The 20815-nt window shown below is 36.6% G+C and overlaps 1 protein-coding gene across 2 annotated transcripts in view; it reads right to left on the reverse strand.

Annotated features, from left to right (window-relative positions):
- ptpn4a (protein tyrosine phosphatase non-receptor type 4a) overlaps window positions 1–20815 on the reverse strand; it is an 89336-nt gene that overhangs the window by 54843 nt on the left and 13678 nt on the right. Inside the window, exon 2 of one of the 2 annotated variants that reach the window (XM_087266145.1) lies at window positions 7771–7925. In XM_087266145.1, coding sequence (XP_087122271.1) covers window positions 7771–7908 — 138 coding nt within the window. In that variant the 5' untranslated portion in view covers window positions 7909–7925. Of the gene's footprint in view, window positions 1–7770; window positions 7926–20815 lie in introns of those variants that run through there. The other variant, NM_001007200.1, reaches the window with a different exon arrangement.

A 20815-nucleotide genomic window follows, 5' to 3' on the forward strand; every position in this document is an offset into this window, starting at 1 on the left:
CATACCTTCCAAGGCCAGTGCTCAGCAGCTACATTTTAATAAAACTACAGCCTTCATACAAAACTTTTTTGTATCGTTATTGACCGTGATTTTCAGTCAATAAATAACAATACCGATTTTATCGTCCAGCTCTAACAATAAGATCATTTTTTGTGTGTGCAAATCTGCAGTTAGGAAGTGACTGTTTCAGTGGTTAAAAAATGTCATGTTGCTACCAGAGCTTTGTAATTTATTCAAGCTAATATTTATTCAAATAAAGTGAAAACAGCAGAATAGCATCTTGTAATGTTTATAAGCAAAGCTTATTTTAAAAGTTTGATATGAAGAAAGTTTGTAGAAGGTACAAATTATTAAATTAAGTGGTTGTGCAAACTAATTAAAATAAGAGTTTAAAACATTTAGTTGTCTTATTCGTTTCATTTGTTTCACTTCCTTGTTTTCCCAGTGCTTGACAAACCTTGTGTGTGGGTATATAGAAAATAAGTCTAAGCATGTGGGAAGACATTGCCACCAAACCGCTATTTCTGGCAACAGCCCTTTTAAATCAATGTGATGGTATATCTTATGGCTTCCGATAAATTAATAAATTAGCATATCCTGTTAACAAAGTCACCATTCAGTCATGAATAACTAAATGAGCCTTACACCCACTATCTATCTAACTTCATGTCATAAAATCCTATGCTGAACCATAATCACACACAGCCCCCACAGTGTAACATCAGGTCCCATGTTGGCGTCAAAGGAAGGAATGTATAGAAAGATATACCATGGGAAAATCTTTGTTATATCAAAACAGGAAGCATTAATATAGGCTTTAATTCTTCTGAAAGCTTTTTTTTAGGATGTAGATATGAACTAAGTTCCGGGATTTTTGGACCCTTGTGTTTCCTTCCCCTACCCTCAGCACACTTGTGTAGATTTACACACCAATTAAAGTGTCAGAGCAGAGACTTGCTGCGGGTGTCAGACCTCGTGCCTCTTTGATGGTGCGTTTTCAACTGAAGTCAAAAGTAACAGCCAGAACTAGAAGTAGAATAGGTTTTATATCTCTATATTTATTTCAGTCATATAGATATGTGCAAGACATCATTAAAAACTAGAAAAGGTTTACATTCATTTGTGTATAACCAACTCTCCCCTCCAAAAAACTGTGTAAACAAAAAAGGGCTATACTTTTTTCTCTCCATTAACAGAGATATTACAGGTCTGTAATGAGTCTCTATAGTTAAAACAAACATTTGATATTAATTTAACATTCTAATTGTATGGTTTAAAAGTTAATAACTGGTCAAAAATAAAAATCATTCATTCATTTATTTTCCTTCAGCTTAGTCCCTGATTTACCAGGGGTTACCACAGCGGAATGAACCGCCAACTATTCCAGCATATGTTGTTTAACGCAGTGGATGCCTGCAAAAACATCCTAAATGGTCATCTGTGGCATTGCTGTTGCATATTGGATTGGTGCTGTTATATCTGTCACATAGCCTATAACACGTTCTCACATGTTTATTTTGTACATTTTTATAGGGGTGTCAAAATTGATTGTTTCTTTAGTGCACCGCGATGCAGACGTGGACAATTTGGTATCGATTCTGTAATAGATCATAAGCAGTTATTACGTGCTGACGTCAGTGCTATATTGCGGTAGCTTACTATGGTGAGGGAGGCAAACGAGTAATTAAAACACTCCAACTACATAAATAGTTACAGCAGAAGCCCTGTTTCACTGTGATGGAGAAAAAGAAACTAAAATCAGTTTCTCTCTCTCGTTCTCTCTCTTTCTCACTGTGGCCCTTTGACATGCTGGTGTGTGGTGTGGTTTCCTTTACTCTTGACTGTTACAGCGATACCCTCTTGACAGACATGAGCGTGTGTCTGCAGAACAAGTTTTCTCCTTCGCGTCTATCACAGATTAGCTGTGACCGCCGCTGCCATTTATCAGTGTCATTTATTGGTGAACAGCACCAGAATGTTAGAGCCAATCGCAGCCCTTTCTGTTGAGCGCTTGACCAATCATAGGGGAGTAAGAACTCTCGACAATGGTCAGAAAGCGAGCAGGATAATATTTACATTTGTTTATTTGTTATAAATGCTCATGTTGTATTGTGCATGTACATGAGTTTTTAAAGGTACAGTTCAGTTATCTGACTGTTTGTATTAAAGGACACAATTATATTACAAATAATATACATGTATAAATATATTTATAAATTTTAATATAAGAATTGTGCTGTGAAGTAAAATATAAATATTATTAATTAAATATAATATAATTATTTTGATATCGAATTGAACCGAATCAATGGCATGACAATAGTGACTTAACCTAAGCGTGAGACTAGCGTAGGTTCACTCCTAGGTTTATTTTTATGTTCGAAAGAAAAATTTAAATATGTAATTTTAACACCCAGATGCATTTAGGCATGTCCAGTTTTGTCTGGAATACATCCCAGACCACCTCCTGAAGTGGATTGAGCGATCATAGGGTTGTAACAATATACCGGTATGACGGTTTACCATGATTTGAACGTGCACGATTATCATACCATGATCAATTGCATATCAACGGTTTTAACCCTTAAAGACCGAGACAGCCGCCTGCGGCTAAAAATAAGTATTGCTCTTAAATGTTTAATAACTTTTGATCCGCTGATCCGATTCATACAATTCAAAGATTGGCATAAAGAAGAGAATCTCAGCTTTCCAGTGCTGTATCACATAACATTCGCGGACTTTCAGAGGCTCCGGAATCAGTGCGGTTACGTCATCAACATTTGACAACGCTGATTTGACAAAGAAACGCTCGTCACTGTGTCTCTGGACAAATCAGACATGATACATTGATGCATTGTCCCTCCTCCATGCCCAGATTGGTTCAAACTCGCTATATCACAACCAATAAGCATAGGTTTCGCTTTTGTTTGTGGACCAAGCTTTTTGAACAACACGGAATGAGAGAAAGGCATACATTTATGCGCGGCTAAATAAAACGCAAAAAAAAAGTTTTGCATGAAATTATTCTCATACTAAGTACTTTTGCATGCACAGCAGCACAGAAACATGACAAAACAGTGACACAGCAAAGACGAACTGCTGCTCTTGCTGTTTTTAAAAGACGCAAATGAAGATGCAGCTGTTTGTCTGCATTGCAGACAACCATATCCATATCCATAGACAACCATATCCTTGCTGGCACATAAAATCTAGGGATGTTCCATATTGAATCTAGTTTCGTTATGTAACTATTTATAGTATAGTAAATATATCTATTTTTTACTGAGGATTTGCACCATGTTTATTTGGACTTTATTTGGACTTTGACACATTATTTATTATTTTCTTATTTTTATTTGTTCATTGTAAGTGGTGTTGTTTATAGTAACTAAAAATATATTATTTGGAAAAAGTCAAATTTGCTTCACTGTTCTATTATTTTGTAACATACCGTATACCGCGAAACCGTCAAACCGTGGTATTGTTTTAGACGATTATCATACCGTGAAAAATTCATACCGTTACAACCCTAAGCGATCAGAATAATCAATCTTGATTGTGTTTTCGTAGTGCATTTACGCCTGTCCTTTTCATGACCGTATAATGATAAAAGAAAACACACATGAAGTGATCAGATGTAAACAAACCCTGAAGACCCATATATAATAAATCGATCAACTATTCACAAGAAGTCCAATAACAAGCATTTAAAAAGCAGAGTGGTGTGGGTGATGTGGGTAGATAAGGTGAATTTTGAAGGAAAATGGCATGACAGAAATGCGAGTAGACATGTGGCAGCTTGCTCAGTGATTTGAGCTGTGAGTGTTTTGCATGCAGTCAGAGATCTACACACAGCAACCAAACATACGTGCAAACAGTGTAGTTATGACGTCTGTGTTTTGACATTAAAAGACTAGCACTGCACAGGAGGCCTACAAAGTATTTGGACACTTAAGCCACAATTGTAGCAGCATGAAATCATAATCGTATTTTCTTTCTTAACACACGTTCCTGTGGTTATTGTGTAAGACTCATTAGTGCATGCTGTTTTGAAGACAAAAAAGCAAGTGAGTTTTGTAATCTTAAACAAAAACAGCTCTAATTCTGGAACTTCTAAGCTAATACTAAAGGCTGAATTATACTTCTGCATCTAGTGAGAGCCATAACCCATGGTACATCCCAAGCGCATAGCCGTGCATTTATACTTCTGTATTCTGTTAGTGTTACTCTGTCTGCAGTAACACTTTCCAAATGCTAGCTGGCAGTGGGGTTTTTATGTTCTTCTGTTGAGTTTCTTTACGGGCATTTTGTTTATACAGAAAATTCCACTCGTTTCCACTGAGTGGTACAGTACGGTATGGTACAGTTCGTTATGGGCCACCTTTATCTGGCTTTTGTCTCCACTACTAAATGGTACCAATGCGTGGTGTACAACAGAAAGCTGAAGCTAGCGTCATTCTCCCTTGAAGTTCACTCGTATGAGAAGCATTTGGTGGTGAAAGGTACGCGACTGTGCAAAGGTTGTGCTGGACCATCTGCGTGCAAGCGATGCAGAAGCATAAATCTACCTTTAGGCCACTTAAAAGGGTTATATATGCAAAAGACAAAACGCATGACTTCAAATTTACAAACACCAGCTATAAGAAAAATCAAGATCAAAACCTATTAGAAACCAAACATGCACACAAAAGGAGAAGCTACATCTAATTTTTACAAACTTCCGGCATCTCCTCCACATTCCAGACGTAACATGCAACTCCTCAAACTCACAGATGAGGCTTGTTTATGATGGCCCCTCTGTAACATCAACAACATCAACTCCTGTAACGCAAATAACAGCCTTCCTGTTTTCAACACCTCGCCCCCTCCTGATTATTCGCCTCTGGTCCTTCAGCTCTCCTTCCATTAGACCTTGCGCTTCCGTTCCATATGCGCCCCATACTCATCAAGGGCCCGCTGTGCTGCCAGACTATCTAGGTCACTGAGAGGTCTGGCACCAAAATGCATGGGACCAAAGAGCAGGCGAGTAAATTTGATCAATGGAGCCATTACATGAGGACTGACTTTCCTGGAAATGTTAGTTACAAATCAAAGAGCAGCATGACAGACAACTTCTAAGAAAGGACGTCTTGATTCATCTAACAGATCAGCGGTTGTTTAAAGCGAGTCATGTGATGTTTATGGGTTTATTGCTCCCTCCAATTCAAATACGGAAATGCTTCCTGCGTGCACAGGAAATCTTTGGACAATGTAACTAGTGGAAAAGTTAGTAACTAGTGGGGGAAACTGGAACAACCTTCTACAACTTGAGAAACCTTTAAATCTAATATTAGCATTTACTTCAAGTCAGGACACAAGAGTTCTCCGTAAGGACACTTTTACACAACACTTTGCACAACACTGAGTACAAGAACAAACACATGGGTTTTGCAATCGGATGACCAAATGAAAGATCTGGGGATTTGTGCTTTTGCGTGTCGCGTGTGTGGGGTGTGTCGTAGCAGCGCATATTGCAGGTGCAAGTGTGTACATGATTCTCTGGTGCCCCAGGGCCAGTTTTTAGCCTCCTGGAATGTCAAGAATTCTTCCTTTTATAAGCAGAATTACACTGCTATACACTAACTGGAACATGAGCACTGTGTAAAAGATGCAGACCACTACAAGTGGGGAAAAACTCACACAGGTGACAGATTTGAAGAAAATAAAAGTTCGAGTTCATATTGAAAAGATATTTAACATCTTAAACAAAATCTAATTAAAATCTTTATTATTATTGGGAATTCATGCTTAATTCACATTATTAAATGCATGAATATGAAAACATCATATAATTAACAGTTAAAACTATTTAAAAGTTTGTTGACATTAAGTCTTGAAAGTTGAAAAATAATTTTGAATTTTTTTATTTATTTATTTTGCCCTTTTTTGCCTTTATTAGACAGGACATTAATGAGTCAGAAAGTGAAGTTGGAGAGAGGGGGGGTTGGGAAATGTCATCGAGCAGGGATTCGAACTCAGGAAGCCCGAGATATATATATATACATGATTCTATTATGGCAAAGCTGACATTTTGCCAGTCATTAATAACGTTTTTAGTATCACATGATCCTCAAAGTTCAAAATTTGCAGCATTTTTTAAAAATGTAACTATTTTAACAATATAAAATGATTTGCCAACCATACAGACCAATTTAGTGTACACTTGCTAAATAAAAATTATTGATAGGGTTTTTGCCGATAGAAGATAGTATCATGTATCGACGATAGGCAAAGATATCGCAGAGACCTGTGACCAATGACAATTTTAAAGAGGATGTTTAGCTAATTTCGCATTAACGTAGACCGATTACATCTTTTAATTACATTACTGAATTAAATAAATAGTATTATTATTTTAAATTGTCCAAAACATAAATACGTTTAGAAATGGTTAAACAAATGAGCAAATAAGTAAACATATCACTACCGCACCCCCAGCGATAGTAATGTGTATCGCAATCTCAGAGGGATGATATTGCAATCTGAAAACTTCTTATATCGCCCAACACTAATTTCCTTAAAATCACAGCACCACTAGGGTTGTAACGGTATGAATTTTTCACGGTATGATAATCGTCTAAAACAATACCACGGTTTGACGGTTTCGCGGTATACGGTATGTTACAAATGTTACAAAATAATAGAACAGTGAAGCAAATTTGACTTTTTCCAAATAATATATTTTTAGTTACTATAAACAACACCACTTACAATGAACAAATAAAAATAAGAAAATAATAAATAATGTGTCAAAGTCCAAAAAAAGTCCAAATAAACATGGTGCAAATCCTCAGTAAAAAATAGATATAAATATTTACTATACTATAAATAGTTACATAACGAAACTAGATTCAATATGGAACATCCTTAGGTTTTATGTGCCAGCATGGATATGGTTGTCTATCGATATGGATATGGATATGGTTGTCTGCAATGCAGACAAACAGCTGCATCTTTATTTGCGTCTTTTGAAAACAGCAAGAGCAGCAGTTCGTCTTTGCTGTGTCACTGTTTAGTCATGTTTCTGTGCTGCTGTGCATGCAAAAGTACTTAGTATGAGAATTATTTCATGAAAAACTTTTTTTTTTTGCGTTTTATTTAGCCGCGCATAAATGTATGCCTTTCTCTCATTCCGTGTTGTTCAAAAAGCTTGGTCCACAAACAAAAGCGAAACCTATGCTTATTGGTTGTGATATAGCGAGTTTGAACCAATCTGGGCATGGAGGAGGGACAATGCATCAATGTATCATGTCTGATTTGTCCGGAGACACAGTGACGAGCGTTTCTTTGTCAAATCAGCGTTGTCAAATGTTGATGACGTAACCGCACTGATTCCGGAGCCTCTGAAAGTCCGCGAATGTTATGTGATACAGCACTGGAAAGCTGAGATTCTCTTCTTTATGTAAATCTTTGAATTGTGTGAATCGGATCAGCGGATCAAAAGTTATTAAACATTTAAGAGCAATACTTATTTTTAGCCGCGGGCGGCTGTCTCTGTCTTTAAGGGTTAAAACCGTTGATATGCAATTGTTCATGGTATGATAATCGTGCACGTTCAAATCGTGGTAAACCGTCATACCGGTATATTGTTACAACCCTAAGCACCACACATTTCTTCTTCTTCTTCAAAAAAAAAAAAACAATTGTAGAAATGATAGTCTGTATATAATACATTACTCATACATCATCTGATCATTAGAAAGCCGATTAATTCACAGAACTTTTACTTACATTGACTTTAAAAGGCTGGACAGTGTTGTCCAAAAGAAGAATGTTGCAGACCACCTCGGTGCGCTGTCTGTCGCGTGCCAGCTCCGTCGTCCGGACATTGTAGGATCTGCCAGCAGGCAACCGGAAGCGTGCGGTCATTACGGTCCACACAGGGTCTGTAACACAAGGTCAAAACAGCTTATGCTTGCTGGATTCCAGTATAACAATATTTGTGTCACATCATCCTACTATTTAACTTCATGACATAAGTCATATTCATTTTGAATTTTTAGTTGCAGCAATTTTAATAGAACTGTTTAAACTGGTTCAACAGATTAAAGTAGGCTGATTTGCAATCCAACTTTTTAAAAAATAAATTTTTATGTATAGCCTACATTGTGCCTAAAAATACCCATTTCCTTATAGGCTCTTTTGCAGCATTTCAGCCAATAAGCAACATCAATTTGGCACAGAGATGATGGACTCAAACAAGGTGCAATTTGCATAGTATTGTACTTGACATTGTGCTAAAAAAAAACCCGAAAATAAATAAACAGAAACATTGTTGATCCAGATTCAGAAGGCCTGCATTTGCCATCGAAATAGGCCTAATCTTTTTATGAGATATTTATTTTCCCTCAAAATGAAGCTTTAAATAGCTTCACCTTTCTCTGATTTTCTTATTTTTTGAAAACTGTTGTGCTCTTTTCAGGTGAATAGAGCGATTTGTGTGTGAGATCATCCATGTGGAAATGCTTTGAAGCGCAGCATTAGGACTGTCCACAGGTCACAACCATCAGGGTTTCCACAGATCCACAGAGACTGCACTCCTCTCATGTTCATTCACAGATCTACAGTCACGCAAAGGTCACAGAGAAATAACTCTGACCTTTAATGCACCTCACAGGAATATGTGGGTATTTACGCTCAAAGGTTAATAAAAAGAAAAAAAGGGGAAATTATTAAAAGGAAAATATAAGACATACATTTGTAAAATTAAAATAACCTTTTATATTGTACCTTTATAACTCAATGCACTTACTGTGTTCATGTGGATTTGCAACATACTATTTAAAAAATCCTGCATGTGACTACAGCAGAATTATTTTATTAATATTTATAACATTTTAAATAAATTCAAAACTCAATAGCAATTCCACATTCCATACAAAATGTGACAAAAACAAGAGAGGTAATATAATGTAAATGATTATGAACTAACAACAGATGACCTGTCTTGAAGTGTGCAGGGTTTAACCATAACCAGAAAATTTTCAGTCACGTCATTTAGTTTAATACCTTTTGAAATGAACATGCTTTTTTCAAACTGGAATCATGGCAGAATATCATGTGATGTCCCCTTTGACACCTCTAAATTAAGTTACACAGAAACAATATGCAGAGCAGAGGGTCATGAGGACCACAGTTGACAACTGATGTTCTAGAGCTGCAGTAAACAATGTTGAACATAAGAAAAGGTTTTAGGAAAATATTGAAAACTTGTAATCATTGACTTCAATAGTATTTGTTTTTCCTGCGGCAAAAGTCAATGGTTACAAGTTTTCTTTAAAAATCTTCATTTGTGTTCAACAGAAGAAAGAAACTCAAATGGAACCAATTGAGGGTGAGTAAATAATGAGTGAAGATTCATTTTTAAGTGAACTATTCCTTTCAAGTTACAAAAACATGGTTTTACAGGGTACATCACCTGTCCACTGCCTCTGCATTTAAAACAAATACAGAAAGAAAATGTTATTTGTGGATGATTTCAGGTTTCATCAAGTCAAATTTAAGACTTTTTAAGACCATTTTAAACCCATTTAAAGACCATAATGAATGAAATTTCAGACTTACACGAGGCTAAATGGGTTAAAACCTTAAAAAAACATCATAAACAAATGTTAGTGTAAGGAAGATAATTAAAACATATTAACATATAAATAGAGTTAATAAATAAACGCTTCTTAAAACTTTTATTGAGATATATTGTTAGTGATTGGAAGGGTGTTGGCCCAGTTGGTTATGGCTTTAAATGGACATATAGGAAAATTAAGACCCATTTACACCAGTTTAAAATGATTTAAGGCCTAAGCCCTAAAATTAAATTTTTTAAATTTAAGGCATTTTAAGACTTAAAGACCCCTCAGACACACTGTATAATTTAGGATTAGCAATTGTGTAACTCTTCCAGTCAATACTATTCAGCTAGCAGATTATAAAAATACAAAATGGCAAACTACACTGTAATAAAATTATTAGTTGACTTCACTTAAAATAATTAAGTAAACCTGTTCCTTTCAAAACAATTAGTTGACTTTACTTAAAAAAATTAGTAAACCTGTTGCATTAAGTAAATGAACTATGTGCATAAATACTGTATAAAATAAGTTAAATCAACTTAGCAGTTCCAAGTACAGTATACTCACTTTTTAAAAGTTAAGTCAACTTATCGCGTTGAGGCAATAGCTTTACTCACTTAAGTAAATAATCACTTAGCATATGTGTGAATTATAAAGCCTAATTAAATACTAAAACATCATACAGATGCGGCATAGATGTTATGCTGAATTTTCTTGTAATGTCAAAGCTAAACTAGCAGCTAAGAGAATAAAATCCAAGTGAGTTTTTTGCAACCTAAAAGCAAATGCCACCCTAAATGTTTTTACTGGTCTATTCCAAAAACATCTACTTTAATGCATTCAAAAGCACACAAACTGAGTGCAAAGGTCAGCAAGCATGCCAGTGACAAAGCCCAGGTGTCCTCAGTGTAGCTCCAACCTCCTACATAAGCTGACCTTTATATGGCCATTCCCTCTGGGGACGTCACCTGGGCACATGAACACGCTTCAATAGGCTTCCGTTACATTCTACATTTCAACAAGAATTTCACTCAGAAACTGTGGCTTATGAATGTGAAAACTTATTTGGCTGAAATTTCTGACACAAAATAACACACTATTAAAAGTTTGAAATACTCCACAAGTGAATTACTAAATCATTACTAACAAAAAAAACACAAATAATATACAAAATTACATTGCAAATAATACTTTGATTGGCTGTTTTTCATTGTTTTCATGCAAATAGAAAATATGCACTCTTTTGCACTCAAGGATGCACTCTTTTCTTTGATCCTATTTGAGTCTTTGCTTTTTAATTCTTTATTTATGTTTTTGTCTGAAATATATATGTGTGTGTGTGTGTGTGTGTGTGTGTGTGTGTGTGTGTGTGTGTGTGTGTGTGTGTGTGTGTGTGTGTGTGTGTGTGTGTGTGTGTGTGTGTGTGTATTTATAATAATTAATGCATGCATATTAACCTAACATTAACACAAGACAAGTGTAATACAACTTAAAAGGGAAATGAAGCACTCAGTCAAGTTGACATTATTTTGTAAATTGATTTCTAAATAAAATTTATATAAAAAACTCGATTAATGTAACCATTTAGCAGAAAACAGCACCCATAAAGGCAGTCAGACAGTGTAATACAGAGAGTGCACCAACGTGCATCAAATGATCAATAATTAAAAGGGGAAAAAGAAAAAAATAGAATAAATATATACATTTTAATGTTAGACCCACATCTGATGCTTGTATTTGCACTAGCTCCACTTTCACACCTTCACACATTGGCTAAATTAGGCTTTACAGTCTCCGTGTTCAGTCCTTCCACTTTTCAGCTGAGGGAACTAAACCAACCTTGTGACATCAGACACAGTGACATTCCAAGATGGTGGCACCCTAAGTCTAAAAGCTATAGTAAAACATGCTGTTTTCTGCTAAATGGTTACATTAATCGAGTTTGTTTAATATATTTTCAATAGCCAATTATTTGGTAAACAAAGCAAGTCTATCATATAATATATCTAATAAAAGACAGAAAATTCACACACATTTACAGAGGTAAATAAAAAGACTTAACAATAGGCTAAGAATCTGCAGATTTCTGTGTGTGCAGATTCTGTGTGGGCCTACTGATAACAGAGTTTCCATTTAAGACAATGCATGTCTTAAGTTTACAAAAACTACCCTCAACAAACACCTAGGCGTGCAAATAACGCTTATTTTAATAATCGATTAATCTGTTGATTTTTTTTTTCAAATAATTGATGAATCGGATTAAAAAAAAAATCAAGATACATGCTAGACACATGAAATGTGAAATGATTCCACAGTTTTATTAATCATGCTAAATCAACAAAAGCAATTAAATATTTGGTTTAAAACGCAATGTTATGGGGATTTCCTGGGTTCATTTGTGGATATATGGAGTTTTCACGAGATTGCCCACAGGCCCACAGATGTGCATGGCAATTAGGGCTGCTTGATTATAGAAATAAATCACAATCATGATTATTTTGGTCATAAATTGTAATCAAAATGATTCAAAACGAGATACACTTGAAGTCAAAATGATTGGCCCTCCTTTGAATTTTTTTAAAATAAATATTTGCCAAAGGATTTTTTTTGCAGTATTTCCTATAATATTTTTTCACCTAGAGAAAGGCTTATTTGTTTTATTTTGGCTAAAATAAAAGCAGGTTTAAATATTTTTTAAAGGATTTTCTGTAGATTGTTTTACAATGACTTGCCTAATTACCCTGATTTGCCTAATTAACCTAGTTAAGCCTTTAAACATCACTTTAGGCTATATACTAGTATCTTGAAGAATATCTAGTCAAATATGATGCACTGTCCTCATGGCAAAGATAAAAGAAGTTATCAGTTATTAGAAATGAGTTATTAAATCTATTATGTTTAGAAATGTGCTGAAACTTCTTTCCATTGAACAGAAATTGGGGGCTAATAATTCATGAGGGCTAATAACTCTGACCTCAACTGTATATATAGTTGTTTTCCTCCCTGTAAATAAGGAAAGTAAAATTAATACAATAGAATAAAAATATGAAACAAACTGTGCTTTAAGCATCTTCAATGTAAGAAAAAACTTTAACTATAGCTACAAAAGTCCTTCAGTCAAGAGCTGTGAGTGGTTTTGTCCTTTAGTTGTTTGATTAACAATGATAAAGACAGTCGAAAGCAAGAACAGTTTCACTTTAAGAGCAGTCGTTTCTGATTTATGGTTTCTCTTTCACATGTCTTTTGATTCTCAACTTGTTTATTACAAATATGAGGGTTATTATGAAAAATCTCTAAACACCGCATTGACACAAATTTTCATGCATTTGACCATTAATGCGCTCACATTAAGACGACTTTAATAGCGTGTGCTCTGCTTGTCTCTGACGCTCTGTCAAGCTTTTAAAAACATGAATGAGTCGAATATACATCAATGAATGATGCGCATCCTTTTCTGCAAAAATTACATTACAGTACATGCTTTTAGTCATTTTCACACAAACTGAGCTTTGCTGAGCAACAAATGTGTACAACTGGAAAGGGGGCGGCAAATTATGCAATAATCGTTATATCTCTATTGATGTGTTTTCATAATTTTTAGAAGGCAAAATTGAAATCGAAACTAAATTTTGATTAATTGCACAGCCCTAATGGCAATACCAGCTTTGTTTAATTGTGTTTGCCTTTTTAATTCAATTCATCACCCAGCATTAATTTAGGATCAAATTACAGCCACAAATCTTTTCATTTTGTAAGTTTCCACTTTTGCATCCGGCCTCTCCACAAAACAAAACCACTCACCAGGAATACAGAGCTACTTGAACACAAAGGCTGACTACCACAGCAATCAATATCCTGTAAACAAATCTACCTCACTTCATTAGAGGGAAGAATGTCTCCCCTGGGCTGGAGACTGTAGAAGAGGCTTGAGCACTTTACTAAAGGAGACTACAGCGGAGAACTTGGCCAGCTCAACTGAAATGTTCTGTATTCATTATACATCCCTAGATGAGGAACGTCCAGATCAATAGACGCTGTGTGCTCTACATGGTCAACTTAAGTCTTGAGCTCTTTCGCAGGGATCTATTGTGTTTTGGAAATCCCCTTCTCACATCTCCTTTACATCTTATTTAAGATGCAGATGACTCAGGAGACTCACATGTTCCTCTGTCTATTAGCCCGAAGCCTCACTACTGATGAAACTGTGATGAATCAAAGAGGCATAAAATAGATTAGTTCACTATATTAACGCCATTGCATAAACCATGTCAGATTAAGCAAGAAGTCGTCAGATGCTACTGTATTTGGGGAAAAAAAAGAAATCTGGAGCTTTGAGAGACTCTAATAAAGCAATGAGAACATCAACATTTATTTGTTACTAACCATTGTCGACCATAGGAAAAAAAGACTATAGAAGCCAATGGTCAGCAGTTTCCAACGTTCCTTAAAATATATACATTTTTAGGCAAAAGCAGAAGTGAAGGGATGAGTAAATGATGACAAAACTTTTTGGTTTAACTATCCTTATTATATCACAGTGTTTCCTCTAGGGATGTCCCGATACAACATTTTAACTTTCTATACAATACCGATATTGCAGCCTTTAGTATGAACCAATACCGATGCAAATCCGATATCAGCACAAATCAAGAATACTTTACTTTTACCTATTTTATTGAGTGGAATGTATGAACGACAAGATCAAACTGAGAACAAAAGTCAGGAACATAAGAATATATATATATATATATATATATATATATATATATATATATATATATATATATATATATATATATATATATATATATATATATATAAAATTAAAGAATAAATATTAAGACCCTGAAAAATATCTTAATTGAATAAACAAAAACATACTTTTTTAAAGTGGAAAATACTAGGGTTGGGCATATAAGCTATAATGCTGATCCGATACGCATCTCGATACAAAGAATATGATCCGATATATTAGCGATACATTTGTGACATTGCGATGCAACACGATACGATTCACACCCATATCACGATACAATGCGATAATTCAGCACTAACTAATTAGATCAAGTTTATGTGATTATGTGAAAGAGGATGCTGTGCTGTGTCTTTTCTCTCAGAGCCAGAGTGTCAGTTTACAGTAGAGGGCCATTTTAGAACCTATAGCACATATTATTTAAGTATTTTCAAGATAAACAGAATATATAGGTGCAATATATATTAAAATATATATATTTGCACTCTTTCAACATAAAGGTTTAGCATTGCACAACAAGAATTGTGATTTAACTTTTCAACTATGAAAACAAGTTTTACAAAGATATATTTTGCCACTGAATATTCAAAACTTAAGGTCGTGAACTAGCAGTGTTATGCTGCTTTGAAACATCACTGTCACTGTAAACAACAGGCTAATAAAAATATAACAAACCAGCAATCTTCTTGCTGTGAGGTGGTCAAACTATCCACTGTGCCACCGTGACACCCATTATTTTTATCATTATTATTATTAATATTATTATTATTATAATTAAATAAAAATTTACAGGAGGAGGTGTTTAAAACCGCCTAGGGCGGCAGTATAGAGAGGGCGGCGTCCGCAACACCCAGTTATATCCGCGCATAGGGTGGCAGAATAGAGGTCCGCGACACCCACGCGTCCTCAGTTATATCCGCGCATAGGGCGGAAGAATAGAGGTCCGCGACACCCGCGCGTCCTCAGTTATATCCGCGCATAGGGCAGAAGAATAGAGGTCCGCGACACCCATGCGTCCTCAGTTATATGCGCACATAGGGCGGCAGAATACAGGTCCGCGACACGTCACTTCATTTTCATAACCGGTCACTTTCGTTTTCACATTGGGGTTGAGGGCGGCGTGATCGTCCTCTGCCTAGAGCAGCAGTTCAGCTTGCTCCGGCCCTGCAGATGAACAATGCAATAACATCCGTTATTGGCATAGAGCGCACAAAACTTTTGCGCATGGAAAAAAAAAAACTTGCAATGCTTTTCTCACCACTTTTGGAGCTGGTAGCTACAGTTGAAGCAGTGCAGGAAGCCGGGGATGCAGAAACATTGGAAGATGCTTTCACAACAACACCGTCGCGCCGCTTCAAGTGAGAAATCAGATTAGTCGTACTGCCTGTGTATTTTATAGATGCGCAGCACATTTTGCAAATTGCATCTGTCCTGTCAAGTCGTCCATCCTTAAATCCATAATGTTGCCATACTTTAGATTTAGAACTCAGTGGGGAACAAAATGTTTGTTTTGCTTCTCGCGCTTTCTGAGGGCGCACCACTAGCTTCATCCGCACACCTGATACACTGAGTTGTAGTGTAAGTGTACACATCTGCAAATCCGTTGCTAAGGCTTACTTTATGTAGGTCGATTAAATTATGCACCAAAAACAGGTTGACAACACTTGTTAATAAATAAAAAATACATTCTATATTAAAAATATATGTAATGTAATGTAAAATGTAATGTGTATTTATATAGCGCATTTATTGTGTATGGCCATACACCCAAAGCGCTTCACAATCATGAGGGGGGTCTCTCCACACTACCACCAGTGTGCAGCATCCACTTGGATGATGCGACGGCAGCCACAGGACAACGGCGCCAATGCGCTCACCACACACCAGCTATAGGTGGAGTGGAGAGACAGTGATCGAGCCAATTCGGTGGAAGGGGATGATTGGGAGGCCATGATCGTAAGGGCCGATAGAGGGACTTTGGCCAGGACACCGGGGTTACACCCCTGCTCTTTCACGAGAAGTGCCATGGGATTTTTAATGACCGCAGAGAGTCAGGACCTCGGTTTAACGTCTCATCCGAAAGACGGCGCTCACTGACAGTATAGTGTCCCCTTCACTTTTACTGGGGCATTAGGACTCACACAGACCACGGGTTGAGCGCCCCCTGCTGGCCTCACTAACACCACTTCCAACAGCAACCTAGTGTTCCCTAGTGGTCTCCCATCCAGGTACTTACCAGGCTCAGCCCTGCTTAGCTTCAGTGAGTAACCGGTCTTGGGCTGCAGGGTGATATGGCTGTGGCAGCAAAAATTAAAAATATTAAACTTATATTAAAAATATAAGTTGTATCTCGGAAAAACCGATGCATCTCGCAAAAACCGATGCATCTCGATTTGCTTCCAAAATTTCATTCATCCTCTGCTGCTCAACCGATGCACTCGCATTGTGCACGCGCATGACCGCGTATCGATACATATCGATTAATCTTCCCATCCCTAGAAAATACTAATTAAAGGTCACTTCAGTTTTTTTTTTACTATTAGCAAATGGTAGAAACTGCTGAGAGCAGAAACATAAGGAAAAAAAAAAATTGATAATTGATCAACTGCTAAAGGTTGAGTGTCCAAAGTTTCAATTTCAAGCACAGCTTCTTGATGAATTTTTGATCCAGTTTCGAGTTTCTGCCCGAAAGTAACACCCTTCTTTCTTTTAAACTGTAATGGCCCTCAGCAACAAAATGATTTCTTATTCTTATTTAACAGACAATTAAGACAACAAAAATGTTTAGCATTTAACACCTTTTACATGTCAGCTTTAGAAACCGAAAGCAGAATCCGGGACATGTTCGGCGATTTAGAAATCCTGGCTGAATGCATTTTTTAAGTCCCAAAAAGAGGACATGTCTGGGGAAAAAGAGGATGTATTGTCACCCTAAATAATGAGCTGGATCAGTCTATTTAGTAAAAGGCTTTTCTTTTCCGCGTGTCTTCGCACTCTTCTCAAAGCTACTACCAAAGTCAGAACAGACCCAGCAGAGCATCCGAGTCTGTGGAGTTTTTCACGCACACAGAACCGGGCCGCTAAGGTAAAGTCTTATGTGTGGGAAGCACTGGTGTTGAATTGAGTATCCCACTGGATGAACAACGACATGCCATGACTGAATCGTAACTTAAACGTTTTAAATGAGGCTCTCACGATGTGCGCTACGTCACCATTTGGTGCCTTGCGTTGCTTAGCAGCATATACAAAACAATTTAAAGATCGCTTGACGTGAAGTAAATAAACCAGAGATGTGCCGTTGATGACAGCGTCAGCGTGTGCAACCGTCACAATAGATTTCTATCATAATACACCATAACTTAGTGTGACGAGCATGTTAATTATTAAAGGGACTTTGCTAGCAAGCAGTGTTGTGATCATGTGAGCTTTGCATGCTGGCTCTGGACGCTGCTGCATAGAATAACTGTAACGGAGTTAAGAGCGCATCATACTGCTTATATTGGAGATTTTTAACGCAGTCTGATATAGTTTTTTGGACTGATATCGGACCTATTTCAGATATCAATATCAGATCGGGACATCCCTAGTTTCCTCTAGGATTTTTTCCAGCTGTGGTGGCAGGCCTTTTACACAGATCTACCAACTAACTATGGTGTTATTTCAATGGCAAATAGTGTGAGCGCAGTATTACAAGTCGAGATCGCATTATGTTATACGAACATGGAAATCTCTTTACTTGCGAGACAATTTCCTCTGTTCATGCACAAAACTTATTGCAAGCCCTCATATATACGCTGCTCAAGCGCAGATTTTGCGTGCTCTCAAATAAACGCTGCTGAAGTGCGATTTAGTGCGTTTATGTAACAAGTATGTCTAAAACATTTATTAGATTTGCTAGAAATATTTATGAACGTCTCCAATAGACCTATAGAGTGGCATTAATGCGTCCTGATGTAAAGTGAAATAAACTCCAGCAAGATAAAGTGATTGTATGCAGAAGAATAAAGGATAATTATGGAATCTTTCAACATTTCTAATGTAATTGTAATTAAAAGTGATAGATGTTTTTTTTTATGTTTAATACTGCAGTAAGTATATAAAATACCGTATATTGTATATCACCAAGATGGTGATTTATAGGCCATCAATCATTTAAAATGAAGTATAAACAAACATGATGTGGCTGAAGTTGTGAACTGAACAGCTGATTCAATCTTGCCAACATCATTATCAGATGACAATGGATGTAGTCACCATGCTTTCATTTTATTTCACATTTATTTTGTTAAAAAGAAATCATTCAGCAAAATACACTTGTTACTATACAGCCAATAGAGCGGCACTATTAATTAAAATGAAACTAAGACCACATTGCAGCAAAAGCTGCAATTCTCATGCACATCTTGTCAGGGAGGACCCAGCTCTGTGAGCAGTAGTAAATCTCGCATGACAAAAATACAAATAAACCACAAAAAAAAAAAAGAAAAAAGCATGGCCAATAAATTAAACAGCACAAAAGATTTAACTGATTTCATTGATTCCCCATGACTAATAAACACAAATATGGAATGATCTCTCACATTTATATATTATTTTAAATACGGGACTAAAGTTTAAGATGAGTTTGGAGTAAAAAAAAATAATTATAAATAGTTGTTTTTTTTAGTAATCATAGATGCAAACAGCTGTCAATATTGCAGAATTATTCTCTTTGACTTCCGATTTGCATCAATGAAACCATCCACCATCTTTTGAGTCTGTATCATAATTGCTGTTATCTGAAACCAGGCGCTGAAGATTTACTGCCAAGTTGGTTTTACTGCCAAAATGCAAATTAGAAATGGCCTTCGATTTGTCTTTGCCAGTATGAATAGAGTGTGCTTTTAGATTCTGTGTTTGCAGAGCATTGCACTTCAAAATGTTGGCTTATTTTGCTAAATAACATAACTTTTGTCAATCACCCCGTTGCCTTCTTTACACCAAGTCAAAATGCCCTCTAGCTGATAGGGTTTTAAAAAATCCCAAGTCTTTATTTTAAACAAATGATAATCAAATGAATATCAATAAAGTGCTTTTAAGGATTTTAAACAGTCCCAATGCAATTCTAAAAGCCCTACTAAAGTGACTGAGTTACACACTGCCATGAGTATGTGGATGCAGAAATGGTTACTCCTATATTAGAAAGTGTTAAATGAGGCCAGCACATCGAGATCAGTCAACAAGTCAACCTCTGTTCAGAACTGAAACAGCAGGAGGACGACCACAATTATGCACAGACATCATTCAGAAATACTACTAGCAAAAGGACTCCCTCGGTCTAAAGTTAGAGAAGTTTAAGGTTACAGTAGCACTGGAAAACAAACACACACACACTTTCTTGAACAGACACCGCGACAATGCATTTATATAGTTATACCACCGCCACATTAAACAGAACTGCAAAAAGACAGAAAAGGAAAATACTGCAAGCTTAGAATAGTTTACATAAGCTAATAAGGGATAAAACATTTGCTAAATTTGACTTTGTTAGTTTGCTTAAATTCCATTTTGGGAGAACAAACACAGACCTTTCTTCCACAGTGAATGGCCAATGGCAGCCCACATAAACAGCGCAATGTGCTGCGAGTGTGTTTTCTGACATGCGGGGAGGGGATTTGGGCGTTCCTCCTGATTCAGGTGAGCACACACACACACTTCAGTCTAGGAGTGTGTAACCAGATCTTACAAGCAGCATGCAGACAAGTCTCTGATAGAGCTTGACATTTTTGCAGCCTCTGGCTACATTTGGCACAGCAACCACAAAAGCAATGACTGGAGGATGTAAAAAAGGAAAAGGAGAGATTTTTCCAACCACTCTGCTTTTAAAAACTGTTTGCGTGTGGAATTAGGAATTTGAAGAACTCGGGAAATTTAACTTAAACTAGTTAAGGTATTAAGACTAGTACAGTGTTTCCCAACCCTGTTCCTGAAGGTACACCAACAGTGCACATTTTCAACCTCTTCCTGTTCAAACACACCTAAATCTAATCATCAGAACATTGGAAGAGACTCCAAAACCTGAAATGAATAGGTCAGATAAGGGAGACATCCAAAATATCTACCGTTGGTGTGCCTCCATAGGAACAGGAGTGGGAAACACTGAACTAGTACAAGAAACAATAGCAGAGCTCGAAATTGCGACCATTTTGGTCGCATATGCGCCCGAAAATTAATCTATGCGACCTCATAATATATTTTGGCGCATTAGTGCGACTGCAGATAATGGTTGTAGTGCGACCTGTTTTGATTTTTTGTAAAAAGGTGCTGAATCGCTCTTCCCTGCCGCTGTCAATCACTCAAGGTATTCCGCTGTCAGATGACAGGGAAGGAGCTTTTATGACCACGGGAAATGCAAACGGCAGAAGAGTAAAAACTTAAAGCACACAGGTTTGCAAACCCCACCTAAAATTGAGGT

This window comes from Danio rerio, chromosome 9 (assembly GCF_052040795.2).
Source record: "Danio rerio strain M-AB ecotype USA chromosome 9, GRCz13ab, whole genome shotgun sequence".
Taxonomy (NCBI): Eukaryota; Metazoa; Chordata; class Actinopteri; order Cypriniformes; family Danionidae; genus Danio; species Danio rerio.